Below are 15035 nucleotides of genomic sequence, written 5' to 3'. Positions count from 1 at the left end.
GATTTTCGACTTGAACGCGTCTGAGACACTTAAATAAAGTGGCGATTTGACTAGCATTAAAGTTAATAATAACACTACTACTACTACTATTAGTACAATAATAATAATAATAATAATAATAATAATAATAATAATAATAATAATAATAATAATAATAATAAAGACAGGACTTTTCCATGTCCCTTTTTGCTTCTGTCCCCCTACAACCTACTCAACGACCCCTGTTTAAAAACCACTGACACAACCCTGAACTTTATTCCAATGGGGAAATTCACTCGTAACAGCAGAAAAAAGTGAAAAAAAAAGTTATGTGTAAAAAAGTTTACACATAAAATAAAAGCTAAATCATGTATAAAATATACGATAAAATACTATATATCACAAACTTATCATTATCATTATTATTGTTATTACTATTATTATTATTATTACTGTTGTTCTAGTTGTTGTTGCTGCTGATATATTTTTAATTATTTTTACAAAACTAGAAAAAAGAAAGACTATTACCATTTCGAAATTACTAGAACGAAAATCAGTTTTCAGATCTTTTTAAAATATAATCACTGTGCGATAAACCAGGAACACAGTTGCTCAGATGCTGAACCTCCTTGAACAGCCTATAGGGTGCGTACTTACTCTGTAGTCTTCTCGTGCATGTGCGTAATGACGCATCCATCCTCCAGTGCCTCTCCTCCTCCCCTCCTCCCTCCTGTCACATCTGGATCTGGCTCCTCTCATCAGCACCACTCAGCGCAGTAAGAGAGAGAGTGACAGAGGGAGGGAGGGAAACGACCGGAGAAGCGGAGGCTTCAGCTCGGTTGGTCGGTGCAGCCTCATCCACAAGAACCGAGCAGAACCGAGGAAAGGAGCGCGGCAGACCATCTCACGGATATACTGCACCTCCCCTGTCCTCCATCCAGTCAGTCCAGCTTCTGTTTTTCTTCTCCGTCTCTTCCCTCCTCTCGTCTTGAGTATGATGAGCTCCAGCCTGCTGGAAAACCCGGTGCAGGCGATTCTGTACCTGCGGGAGCTCACCACCATCGTCCAGAACCAGCAGAGCCTCATCCAGACGCAGCGCTCCCGGATAGAGGAGCTGGACCGGCGGGTGGACGAGCTCATCGGCGAGAACAGGCACCTGCGGGACATCAGGGTACAGCAGCATCATCCTTACCACCACCACCATCACCATCACCCCGACCCCAGCTGCCTACATCACCACCACCCCCCTCAGGACCCCCAGATCAAGACCAGTGCGGGGTCTCTGCCAGAACATGCGGCTGCACCAGCGCCGGTGGAGGCAGCTCCGGCGGTCCAACCATCGTCTACCCAAACTATGGACCCGGGGGACATGCAGCTAGTCCCGGCCGACCCGTCCACGGTTTCCCCGATTGAAAGTGACCCAGAAAACGGGGGGAGTTGCACCAGCTGCCGCTCTTTAGTTCCGATGACCCCCACAACCCTGTGTCGGTCCCTGGCTGTGGCGAGGAAATCTGAGTGAGTAGAGCTTAAATGGCTGTTTGCATATGAGTATGTCTTAAAATAGTCCAATAGAGAATATGTATGGTACGCTACTCACAGGATTTCTATGGCATTTACATTTTTAAATCTCCTATATGTTACTGAATTGTCTGCAGCATCGACCTATAAGTCTAAATACTACAGGGCCTGACTGATGGTGGATTTCTGTGGCTGATACTAATACAGATACTTGGGAGTAAGAGAAAATCCTATATATCGGCCAATACTGTTTGTACAGAATACATAAATAAAAAAACACAAATGTTTTGCCACAATCCCCCAAATGTGGTTATCAGACAAGTGTGATAAAGATATGTAATGGAAGCAGGATATTTTATGCTTTAACAATAAACTTCATTGCCCAAAAGGACAAAAGGGCACTGAAATATTAAACGTTTACTTGTACTGATAATTAAAAAATAATCATAATTAAATATCTAAATAATTAAAAATTATTGATATATTAAACTTGAATTAAGAGAAAAGGGCCAAATAAAAACAATATGAAGTGTGTTCGTTTATAAAAAAAAATTCCCCTATACACACACACACACACACACACACAGACACAGACACACATATGAGTTATATATATGTACAATACAATTCACTTATATTTTTAATTGTAAAGTAAAATTAAACAATTTGCTCCATGTTCTGTTTTTTTTTTTTTTTTTAAGTTTTGAGATTGGTGCATGTTGGACAACATATATGCCAATACCAATACAGACCAATATAGCTGTGCCAGGCCAAAATTGGGTCGATAATACCATCCAACTAATATTTTGGTCAGGCTCTACTAAATGTATTTCCTACCTCGGTTTTAGTTTTGAATTTTTACCAATGTGTCTGTAGCCCCCATCTAAAACTGTATAATTAGGGGTGTGTGTGTGTGCGCATGTGCGTGTCCTGCAGATTGAGAGGTGTTTAATTAATGAAGAAGGCACCAGCAAATTTCCAATTTTCAGCTGTGTGTGTGTTGGCTAAAGACTGTGCCAGAAGAGGGAGAGGTGGATTATTTAAATGAGAAACTGGATCACGATCACTGGATCATTACATAACAAACAGCTGTAGGCCTCTATATGTGTGTGTGTGTGTGTCTGCGTGCGCGCGCACAACAAACAGCAGAGCAACGGTCAACGTCAGCTCAAGACAGGAGCAGCTTCACGTGCGATGACTGTCCGCTGTGGTGTGGCTGCTGATTTCTTCTATTAATTACTGCACGGGATCATGGGAACTCTCATGGGACCTGTGGGCCTCTGATGTTGCTGTGTTAGATGAGACACATGTGCAAGCAGTCACATACACACACACACACACACACTCACATACACACACAGACACACACCACATCCCCCTGCTTGGCACCAGAGCCTCATAGCACATCACCTACAGTAATGAGAGAAAATCCATCTTTCTCTCTCTGTTTCTCCTTCTGTGTGTGTGTATGGATGTGTGTGTGTTCATAAGTTGTATCCCGGCAGGAGTCCTGATTGGTCTCTCTGGGACTCCACCCCCACTGAGGGGAGCAGCACAGAACAGAGGAGGAGTTGATAGGAGCAGACGAGTGCAGAAGGGGATCCATGTATATTAAAAAAAAAAAAAAAAAGTTGTTGGTATTAATCGTACAGCAAATGATTCACCTGCCATGTACATTTCCTGTGCGTCACTTGTGTGTGTCTGTGTTTGCAGGAGTGAGTGTGTGACAGTGCCTGTTGCTGTCTTCTAAAACCGCGTCTGAAACCTGAGCTGTACCCTGCGGCAACTATTTGTTATTATTTGACAGGAATCAGTGTAACACCACTGGTTCTTAATTTGAATTAGTTTTACTGGAGAGGAGGGAATTATAATAATTTAATTGTTATTATAGAAGCTGCAGGCAGAAAGCAGCACTGCCGTCCACTAGTTGATGAGGCGGCAGCAGCAGACTGGGCCACTGGTTCCTGCAGGTGCTGATGACGTGCCCTTGAATGCAACCTTAAATCGCCAACTGCCCATTGATTTTAAGTCGCTCTGGATAAGACTAGTTGCTTAACACCTAATTTCTAGTTTTGCCTCCGTTGGTGCACGCAGGTGGGGGCAGGTGATCGGGCTTTCACTTGCATTTTTAGAGGATTCACCTTTCTGTCATTGGCTGCTGCATCTTGTCTGCAGTGGAGACCAGATCTGCCCTCTGCTTTTCCTGTCATCAGTGACTTTTGTGTGTCAGCATGCTTTTGTGTTAAACATTTTAAGCGTGTGGGTGTTTTTGGGCATGCAGTATATATATATGTGCAGGTGTATATTAGCAAATTTTATTTCTTTCACAAAGGACTATCCTTATTATATCAATACTAGGGTTGCAAATTTTATGCATTCTCCTTTACTGATAGTTGAACGTGTCAAAAATCAGTAATGAATTAATTATTAATAACTAATAGGATAGAAAATGACAACTTTTTATCAGATTCAAGTTATATGTAACATATCCGCATAAAACTATCTAAAAATGACTAGACCTATATATTTTAACCATAAACCATGATCTTTTAAACCAAGTATTTTTGTTTCTAAACCTGATCAAACTGATTGAAAACAGAAGATAATTAAAGAAAAAACTCTAACAATATTACAGAAATTAAGTCTAGAATAAGTTAGCAGTGACATTTAGCTTCGGGGACACAGACCCGAGACTCCTGGGTGTGTTTGATCCATTCATCAACTACAGCCTCTTTTTAAACTTCTCCCATCTGCCAACATCAACACTCGTGCTCACAGCCAATCACAGCACAGTAAGGCGAGGCTGGGTGAAACAGTCATGGGGAAAAAATAACACAGATTCATTGGATCTGTTGAATAAGTCAAAGAGTGAGGAAGGACGATGACTTACAGTTGATAAAAAATTAATATTATCCCCCATGAACATGATTTCTGCCCGAGTCATGTCAGATAGAATTTCACCAGCAAACACCTGTTTAACAATGAAGACAACAACTCCCATGATCCCACATCGCTTCATATCAAACTACATATTTTGTTATTGTTTTAATCAGAGACGCCATTTGCAGGAGAACTTACATACTGTTCATTTAATTTCTTTTAAAGCAACATATTAGTCTTTTTCACTCACGTATGTGTACTTTTACTCACATACCGAATGTATGTACTTTTGCCACCTCTACAGTAAACTGATTATCTTTGGGTTGTGGGCGAAACAAGACATCTGAGGACACGATCTTGGGCTTTGTGAAATAGTGATCAACATTTTGCACCATTTTCTGACATTTTATCAGCCAAACAACCCTTTCATTAAAGAAAATAATCAACAGATTAATCAACAATTAAAGTAATTGTTCGTTGCAGCCTCGATGTCAAATGGGATGCAACGAACTACCGTTACCACCATTTACTGCCAAACTAAATCATGAGAAAAACGTCTTTTTTCTGTGAGTGTAATGTAATAGTTACCTTTTTTTGTATCCAGATTATGTAATCCTGTTAGATGTACATGTACATTTGTTATTCCCCAAGCCTGTTTAGTCATTATATCCACATAACTGATGAGTATTTATCAAAAATCTCATTCTGTTAATATTTTGAAAGCACCAATAGTCACCCCCACAATATTGTCGCAATATCAATGTTGAGGTATTTGATCAAAAATATTGTGATAATTGATTCCTTCCTGTGTGCATTTATCTGAATGTTTATCTCACTTTGAAGAACCCAGTTGTCTTTTCCCTGCAGATAAATGACATGTGGGCTGCGTAGGGTTGGCTGTGAGTGTGTGTGTTTGTGCGCTTTGCATTGTTGCCAGCGTTGCCGATGCACGTGGATGGGCCTTTGGGGGGAGAGACAGGATCCTCTCCTCCGCTTGTTCCCTGTCTCTCTCTCCAGCTGAGCCTCCTATCTGCCCCACTTAGCCCATGGAGCGAACGGTAATCAGCCATTCTCAGGAGAGAAAAAAGGCAGAGAGATAGAAAGAGAAAAAAGGGAGAGATGCACGCTCAGTCGTTGTCTTTGATGGAGCCCTTGGAGGTGTCTAGAGGAAGGAGCTTGAGGCTGACACTGGAGTGGACCAGTGAAAGGGAAGGAGGATGAGAGAGATGCAGGGAAAAAAAAAAAACTCAGAAAGTGGTGATGAATAGGAGAGGTGGGGGCTTCAGTACACAGAGAGTGAGACAGGTACAAACCAAAACAGAGAGAAGAGAGATGAAAAAACAGGGTGCATTTGGGGTAGCTGCTGTCTCCTCAGCTTATCTATCTTGCTGGCGGACAAATAGAAAGGTTGGACAACAGAGGGACAGGCTGTGGCATCCTGTAGCGGCAGTGGAAGAGGTGCACACAATGTACTGGCAACGTTTTGAGTCCAAATGGAGCTTCTCTTGTTGCATGTCAACACTCTCTACTGGATACTGACGAAAAGCATTGCATTTAAAGTAGTCTTACAAAACAGGACAGAGGAGAGGGGTGGTGTGTGAGGGAGGACGGGGCACGAGGAGACAGAGAACACGGGCCGACAGCAGGAGGAATGTACTGTTAAAATATTCACCTGTTCTCTTTGTAAGCGTTGTTGGAGGCGAATGGCCGTTATGTGTGTGTCTTGTACAGACAGATGGATGGACCTGCTGAGAGAGAGAGAGTGTGTGTGTGTGTGTGTGTGTGTGTGTGTGTGTGTGTGTGTGTGTGTGTGTGTGTGTGTGTGTGTGTGTGTGTGTGCGTTTGTGTGTGCGTATGCAGGGACCTGAGCAGCCTGGCCTGTTCCTCTGGGCTGAACTGTTTTGTATCAGCCTGGCAAAATAATTTATTTCTTATGCCGACGGTGAGCAGACTTTGCAAGTTCAGAGCTTTTACATTTTGGCTTAAAGTTTATTGTCTGATCTCCCTCCTCTAACGCCTATTTAAACTTTAATTTTTATGAGTTTGTTCTCTTTTTTGATGGATATTTGAATGAGCAGAGCTCTGTTTTCAACTTTAAAAAGCCAATTTTGTCTTGCCCGTCTAAATTTTTAGAACATTTTTCTGACTTCCAATTTTCTTTCTTCATTCATATGCTAAGGATTTTGTTTGTCTCATTATAAAGCCAGGGTCTTCAACAGGGGGTATGTGACCCCAAGGAGGTCCTAAGAGTTACTGCAGGGTGATGCCAAATTAATGTTTGATAACTTGTTTCTTTTTTCAAAAATTCAAATGAATCCAACATATCTTTGGAAAAGCTACATCAGCCCAATTGTATAAAACAAACAAACAGTTTTTCAACCAGTCTGTGAAGAATACTATGGCTTTTGGACTAGCTTGTAGAGGTGTAAAGATACATTGATCTAGGTCGATATATTGATAAAATATTCAGCGATCCAATACATTGATGCAAAGTGAAGATATCTATCTGTATCAACATCTTTAAGGTGAAACATTAACAAGTAAAGGTAACCTAAAAGTTTCCTTGTTTTCTTTTTGACATGTCATAATCTGTATGCTCACTACAAAACATAGAAATGAATAATGGAGATTTGGTGCACAGGCTGAGTGAGACTAAGAAAGTTTTTTTTTTTTAATTTACTAAAGTTTATGATATTCCATGTTGATATCTCTGTTAAATTAAATTATTAATGAATCACCTCGTGCATGAATCATACATCAGTAATAGCCTAATTTTACAAATAATCAATGATGATAAAGGTACAAAAAATATAAATCCATGGTAAAAATAGCATCACGTTAAAAGTTCACACATCATGTTTTCAGGGGAGCTCATGTCTTTAAGAAGAGTCAAGCTCCCTCTTCCTCCCCTGTAGTTCAAATCAAGAGACTCTGACACACCCTCCACCTCAGAAACCACCAGTGGAAATGCTAACATTAACCATGCTAAAACTGCTGCTGACATGGCCACTGTGGGTAAGCACAAGAGCCAGAAATATTCACTGTAGCAGGGGGTCCCTGGGCCGTCTCTCTATCAGCTAAGAGGTCCAGGGCCTGAAAAATATTTAAGACCCCTTTAAGTAATGGTTCAGCATTTTGGGAAATATGTTTATTTGTTCTGTTGCCACGAGTTAGATGAGAAGACAGATACCACTTTCATTATCTGTCTGTTAATTATGAAGTTACAGCCAGCCCTTGTTAGCTTAATTTAGCACAAAGACTGTAAATCTCAATTTGTCCAAAGGACACAAAATCCACAAACGAAAACATCTAAAGCTCACTCATTAACACATTATATCTTGTTTGTTTAATCTGTACAAAAACCAAAGCGTAAAAAAAAGACAAATTGCGTTTTCATGGGTGGTTGTGTGCCTGAGTATTCTTGGCGTGGACCAATGCCTGGAGTCTGTGCTGCCTGCCTGGAAACTGCAGTGGGACAAATACTCGTTTGTGCACTTGGTTCTCCCAGTCTATATGCTAAGCTAAGATAACCAGCTGCTGGCAGTAGCTTCATATTTAATGTACAAACATTAGACTGGTATCAATCTTCTTGTTTAAATCTCAGCAAGAAAAATGAAGAAGTGCATTTCCCAAAAGGTCAAACTATTCCTTCAGTGATAGTATTTATTATAGATGGGGCAATTTCCTCAGGTGTTTGAGATTTGACTCTTCTTTTAATGGGTTTGTTACAGCCCGTGGTTTCACACTGCGAAGTGGATGTCTCTAATAAATTGCTGATAGTGTGTCGAAATTCAACCTTTTCTTCCACATGATTTTGTTTTCCTACACATCTGTTGACCTTCAGACCCTCAGAACCTACAATACATAGAAGGTGAGCTCATTCACTTTTGTACTGCACAGATTTATGGATTTTTTTTTTTATTGGTTTTATATATTCTAAAAAGGAGATGAGATCAGAGGGGTACATTAACTTTGAAAGAACATATATTTTATATGTCAATAAATATTCCTAATTCCAAATAGTTTAAATGATGATTAAATGATGATTTCATACAACTAAAAGGTAAAATTGAAAATGCAATTAAGCCGTAAAATATGGAATTATTTTAACCTGCAGGTGGACTCGAGGGAAAAAAATGTATCAGTCAGTGGGATGCATGACAGTCTGGCTGACTGATACTGATTAAAGAAGTCGATTAAAGATGGTGTATTTGTTATCTGGCTGTTCTCTAGAGTTTGAAACACTGGGGAGTAAAGCACAACAAAGAAAATCTGTGTGTTAAAAAATGAATATTGTGATTGAGACATAATTGTTTTAGAGATTTTTGAACCCCCAGGGAGCTGTTAAAAGAAGGCAATTGCTTGTCTGCTGAGAGGATTACAGCAAAAACAAAACATATCAAGAAAATCATTCTTGATATATTACATAAATAAATTAAGTCTATAAAGGCAGTGTGGGTACTCAAGAATGCGGGGCTTAAAATTAGCTTCTTTTTTTTTTTTTTTTTTTTTTTTTTTTTTTTTGGTGTCCCGAATTCTACTTTCAGCTGAATAAGCTGAACACAATAATGTGTACTTTAACAGTGAAATTATTATTTCTTCACTTTCATACACACTTTCACTTTACAGATCAAAATCTTACATATTGCTCTGCTTACCAAGGGTGCAACATGTGGGGATTTAGGACTGTTAATATGTTCCTTAATTAAGTTTTGATATTTTTTCAGGTGAGAAAGTAACTATTTAGATTAACAAATATGCCTCTTTGCAAATTTGTTGTATAGCATTTTTGTAATTACATGCTTCTCTACTGTCCCTGACACCATATCTGTGTCCTTGGTGCTATTTTTATTGTCCCCGGGACATCTTTAATTTTAAAGACTGCAAGAACCTCTGCAGAAGTGCTGCTAAATGGAGAACAAATTATTCATTATATGTACAGTATGTTTGCGTGTGTGTCTGTATGAGAGGTGTAAGTGGTGAGGTAGGTGTTTTAACAGATGGCAGAGTATTATTCATAGAGACCAACTGAAAGGAGTGTTGATCACAGATATTAAAAAACATCATTGTCCCTTTAAGTCTGCGGAAGTTGCTGTGAAAAAGTATCTTTTTATAGCTCGGACTGTCACACCGAGTCTTGCACTGACTCTGACTGCCTGTCACTGTGGGTCTGTGTCACAAGCAATATGCTGAGCCCAGGTCAGAAGACTTACTGTAGCGTAGCCAAGAAATTCCCTGTCAACTGAATGCTTTCAGCTCATTGTTGAAGGACCCAGTGTGACCTGCAGTCGCGCCCACTCCTCGTTTAACAAAACAGAGCTCGCAGATATTTTTTAAAGTCACGATTATGCTCATTTTAATGTCTCTGGCTGGTGGAGGGAGTCCTGCATCCAGAAGGTCAAAGGGTCGATCCATGCAACAGCTTAAACATGATGCGTTGTGACGTGTTTTTAAAATTCTTTTCACTCAAATTGCTCTAGATAAGAGCATCAGCAAAATGGCTAAAATATGAATGCAAATGTAAAATGTATGAGCAAGAAACGAGAGAAGGAAACTTAAAAAGAGACGGAGCAGGAAACAGAGCTTGAGTAACCATCTGTCCAGATTGGGTTTAGGGAATTCTGCTAAATCACCACAGATCTGATGAATTGGAGGGGAGGAGGCATAAACAGGCACATCCGGACACACAAACATATAAATACTCACTCACACTCCTTCTAAGCGTTCTCAGCCGTGAATTGACCTACATAGGGTATTTACACCGGGATCAGTGCCAAATTGTAAACAGAACCCGTGGAAATAATCCAGAAGAGTCTAATGAGAGCCTCTTTGGGATCCTTTGGGATGTTGGACTAAGAATGAACATAAGGAGGAATATGGAAACAAGGCAAACAACCAGCAGCAGCCAATAACAACTGAATGACATGCTGTCCTTCCAAATTGTGTGTCCGCCTCTCCTTTTTCCTCCACCCTTTGCTTACCTCTCTTCCTCTCTCGTATGCCCTTCCACAGGAGTGAGACCGTGCTGCATCAGTTCTGCTGCCCCGCCCCTGAACATCCAGAGGCCGACACCACTGGTTCATCCGGGTAAGAGCGACCAATCACAGGCACTTTTATTTTCTCTGCAGTTTTTGCACCTACAGTGTGTGCTCTTTCAACCATTGAAAATGCACTGTTTCTGTCTGTACGTATGTGTCATCTGAGTGAATCATGTCCACACCCTGGCTTAATTTAATTTAATCATGCTTGTTAGTGTGTGCACAGTGCTTGTATGTGAATGTGAGTTGGTGTATTTATGAATGTGTGAAGCCTGCAGACACTCCGAAACAAACCTGTAGCCAGAGACAGGCATAAATACAACCAAAAGAATCTTGTTACAAATCACAAATACTTGCTCATCAGATTTACCAAAAAACACAGCATACTGGTATAGAAAGTGTATTTAATGAAACTAATTTGGAATTTGAAAATACAAAAATATAATAGACCATTTTAGGCATTTAGAACCTGCTATAGGGGTCTGACCTTAATGCCCCTACATCATCAATATATAACCCCCTGTCTGAACTGTCAGCAAGCCATACACTCACAGTCTGTGCAGCTGTCTGCACCAGCTCCATGCATCTCACTTCTCAACTGTGTCTTACCTGCATCAATGCAAACCGAAGGATTTATTTAGTCTTTTTTCACCCCTTTTTTAAAAAAACAATACTCGTATAAATGCAAAGTTAGTACCCAGTAAAAAAGCACTGAATTCAACATATTTATCTATATTTTGTAACCCAAGCAGAGCAGAGTGTGCTCCCAGCCAAAGAGCAGCTCACTCTGCTCCAGTTAAATTCCAGAGACTCTCCGTTCACTTGACCCAGCAGCTGGGAAGCAAGACACTTCTTGAACATTTCTGCAGTGTTTATTTTAGCAAACTGTACGTTTACTGTCACTAAACAACTTTGCTGCTAAACTTTAATCCCTCTGCTCCGATCACCAACACCTGTCTGCTCTGAGCACAGCCACCAGCACTCTCTCTCTTTATTCTCCTCTCTCTCTCTCGCTCAACTACATGCACTTTGCACAAACACACACACACACACACTTTGCTGTGCTTATGCCACAGTCAAATATAGATCAGGAATATTCACACATATTGAAGGAAAGAACAGAAGGTTGAAATGCACCGACAAAACAGAACTTATATGGACAGACGCTTCATGCCAGCATGATTCTGTTGTGACACGTCTGGTCTAGACAAGGGGTAAGGAGAACTGGATAGAGCGTTGGAGCTGAACTTTATTCAGTGGAACATAAATTCAAAAAAGTGCATGCTTTATGTGCAGCAGAGGATTTCTGTCAGCTGAGCAGACTAACGTCCATTTTAGACCTTTCCTAACAGGACCTTTCATAACTTGAATAAGGATAAAAGTACTAATAAAATACTTAATAACTTTCCAAATGTAGTTTGACTAAATGGATCAAATATTGGCAGTGAAACAAGCCATTTTGCTGCAGTTGCTTCAAAATTTCGACACTTTAGTGGTAAGTAAGTATGGTCAGTAAGTAAGTAAGTAAGACAGTGAATCTATGGGACAAAGTCTTTCTGGGTGACTGTGCATCATGTGGGGTATGATTACACAATTTGTCGTCTATGTCAAATTGGATTCAGAACCTGGTGCAAAAATATCTAATATCTGATCATATTTTGATTATATTCCTTTGTCTTTGGGAAATTTGCACCAAACACCAATGCAGCTTCTTTCCTCAAACTACTTAGTCAACACAAATAACAGGAGATATCATGCAATTTTCTTACCATTTAGCTGTGATTAGGCTAATAGACCCTTTTCATGGCAGCCATTTTGACATGAAATAGTTGTGTAAACAGGTGTTACCAATGATACTAATTAAGGTTCTTCTGTTCCATTGAAATCAGACAGAGTCAGGGTGCTGCTATTGTGCGTGTCGGCTCACTGGAAAGGCTCTGCTACACTAAATGCTATGGGAACTTAATTAGTGTCATTGGTAACATCTGTGTTTATTTCCTATCAATATGGCTGCTGTGAAAAAGGTCTGTTGATGTAATTTTTGGCCTACAGGGATAAAAAAAAAGTATCTTATTTAAGAAAAAAAATGTTTTTTCTGCCCACAAATACTCAAAAGTAATTAAATACATATTAAATATATCTAATTGGAACACTGCCCATCTCTGCCTGTCACAGAGAGACAGAGAGGAGGAGGGCATGGCAACGCAGTAATGACGCTGTGAACGGCCACCACTACCATAGTAACCGCAGAATATAACTTTGAGGATCTACTGTACTGGAGCCACTTTCGCCGTCTGTCTCTGCGTGGGCAGCTTGGCTGTTTGTTGTATGAGTTTGTTCTTTTTTTTTTTTTTCCTTGTGTACACGGGGGCGTGTGAAAGCATGACGTTTCAGTTCGGGTGAATGAGCAGAGCTCTGTTGTAAAACTTTGGAAAGCTGATTTTGTCATGTTTCTCAATGATTACTGTTCGCCCTCCCTCCTCCACAGTTTCTTTTAATCCTCCATGTCTGAATCCAGTCTTTCCCAGTCACGTCTACTTTTTCTTCCACTTCATCTGATGTCTTTCCTCCTGGTGCTGTTTATTTCTGCATGCGTCTCTACTCATTATTTATCTGTCGGTTGGAAGACCTTGTCTTTTCTAATGATCTCTCCACAATTATTTCTATCACATCCCTCCCTGTCAAGTCTTTCTCCTCTCTCTCATTCTGTTTTTATTAATATCACCATCTGCCTGTCTGGAATCCCTCTCTTCTCTCTGATCATGATGACTTTACATCTACACCCACATAGCCCTGATTGGAGGAGCTAATGGCACAGCAGCGGTGGACAGCCACCCGAGATGATGATGAGATGTAGAGGAGCCTTGTAACACCGTAGCTCATTATTATCTTCACATGAAGTTGTGTGTGTGAGCCTGCCTAGTGGCTGCAAACCTGCACCACCTCTATTCACTGACTGTCAGCCACTGAATCCGTCGGAGCACACAAACCTCCTCAGACAGATCATGAAAGCTGCCTCGAGCCTAACCTGCCGTGGCTTTTCTCTCCTCTACTCAGCCTTTTTGTGTGTTTGTGTGTTAGGACAGCAGATTTAGTTACAAAATAGCATTTGTGGGAAAAACTCGATACAAAAGACTATCAATGTTTCAACATAACAGGGTATTGATATTGGTATATTGATATACCCTGAAGAAACCTGTTTCGAAACCGATAAAATATAGAATATTGTCTTTTGCATCATACAAGTGTGTGTATTTTCTCCCACAGTCTGTGCCTTCTCATGGTCTACACCTCTCCTCTGTTGGTGGGCATTCCTCACTCCTAGAAATTAAAAAAAAAAAAAAATCTAATTGAATTTTTTTTAAGCGGACATGAAATTTGCACTGGGGTTGGAACAGCCAATGTGGCTATTTACACCCAGGTGTATGCAGCCTAGCATGGCAGAGACAAGAACCCAAGTGTCCACAGCCAACAATGGTGGCTGTTATTTGCACCCAGGGTGTAAATAGTAGCCTAATCGTCATGGCAGAGACAAACCATGGTCAGTCCCGAAACCTAACCATGTAGTTTTGGTGACATAAATTAACCAAAGTGTGGCTGAAAACTGAAAATAAAAATGAAAAAACTAGCTAACTAACAGATACCACTGACATGTAATTTCACACTACTGACAAATCATAGTCTCTCAGGGCAGGATTTGAACCTCAGTCTCCCATAAAGCCTTGCACTTAATCAATCCAACCACTGCAGCCTATTATTAGCAATAATTTCTTGCTCTTTAGAGCTAAAATAAGAGGGTCAGGTGTGAAAAGCTGAATGGCTGCTGTGTGTCGATTTGTACCCAAGTACAAATCGACACCCCCTAATGTCAGTATTGACATCAGACCCAAAAGTCCAGTATGATGATCGTTCTGATGATGTGACGTTTGTTGGGGTCTGTACTAAACAAGCATGTTTTGTTGGAGAACAAGTGTGGAGAACAAGATTTGTTGGCCAGGACATCTCTGCAGCGCTACAGCACTTCATTATAATGCATAATGAATTTTGATTATATTTCAATTAATTGTGCAGCCCTTAGTGTGACTGTGTGCGTGTGTTTGTGTGTATGTTTCTCCACTGACTGTGCAGTACTGTAAGTCTCTGAGGGATGGTGAGAGATGCCGTATGACAGATGCTCATTTCTCCTCCTCCATGACGTCACACCAGCAGGCATAGCAGCAGCGCGTGCCTGGTGTGTTTGTTGCCACTACGTATGTGAGCATGTGTGTGGGGGTGTGTGAGATAGAGACAGAGCTAGAGAGAGTATATAGCGCCCATATCATTATGGAGGCTTTTGCTGTCCAGATGCATTAATAGCTCAACTCTTTGCTTTTAAATCCTCTAATGTATTCTAATGTACTCTAATGTATTCTGATGCAGCGCAGGGGCATGGCAGTGTTTTAATAGAGGGTCGATAGAGACAGCCTCCAGCATGCACACACACCAACACATTTTCTCGATATCTCCGGTTTCCTCTCTCTGTTTCTATCTTCCTCTGTTTCCATTCTCTGTCTTTAATCTCAGTTAAAGATATGACCGAGCGTCTCTTGCCCTATCTTGGACTTTTAGCTGGGGACGCAG

At 40.6% G+C, this 15035-nt stretch overlaps 1 protein-coding gene across 2 annotated transcripts in view; it reads left to right on the top strand.

Annotated features, from left to right (window-relative positions):
• Positions 1–715: 715 nt before the first annotated feature.
• iqsec3b (IQ motif and Sec7 domain ArfGEF 3b) overlaps positions 716–15035 on the top strand; it is a 47869-nt gene continuing 33549 nt past the window's right edge. Inside the window, exons 1-2 of one of the 2 annotated variants that reach the window (XM_084735004.1) lie at positions 716–1494; positions 10390–10464. In XM_084735004.1, the coding sequence (XP_084591130.1) occupies positions 974–1494; positions 10390–10464 (596 nt within the window). In that variant the 5' untranslated portion in view covers positions 716–973. The remainder of the gene's footprint in view (positions 1495–10389; positions 10465–15035) is intronic. The other variant, XM_084735005.1, reaches the window with a different exon arrangement.

Source organism: Lutjanus erythropterus, chromosome 13, assembly GCF_056507025.1.
Source record: "Lutjanus erythropterus isolate fLutEry1 chromosome 13, fLutEry1.hap2, whole genome shotgun sequence".
NCBI classification, from domain to species: domain Eukaryota; kingdom Metazoa; phylum Chordata; class Actinopteri; order Lutjaniformes; family Lutjanidae; genus Lutjanus; species Lutjanus erythropterus.
Note: the sequence above shows the minus strand (reverse complement) of the source record. Positions and strands in the feature narration are given on the sequence as shown.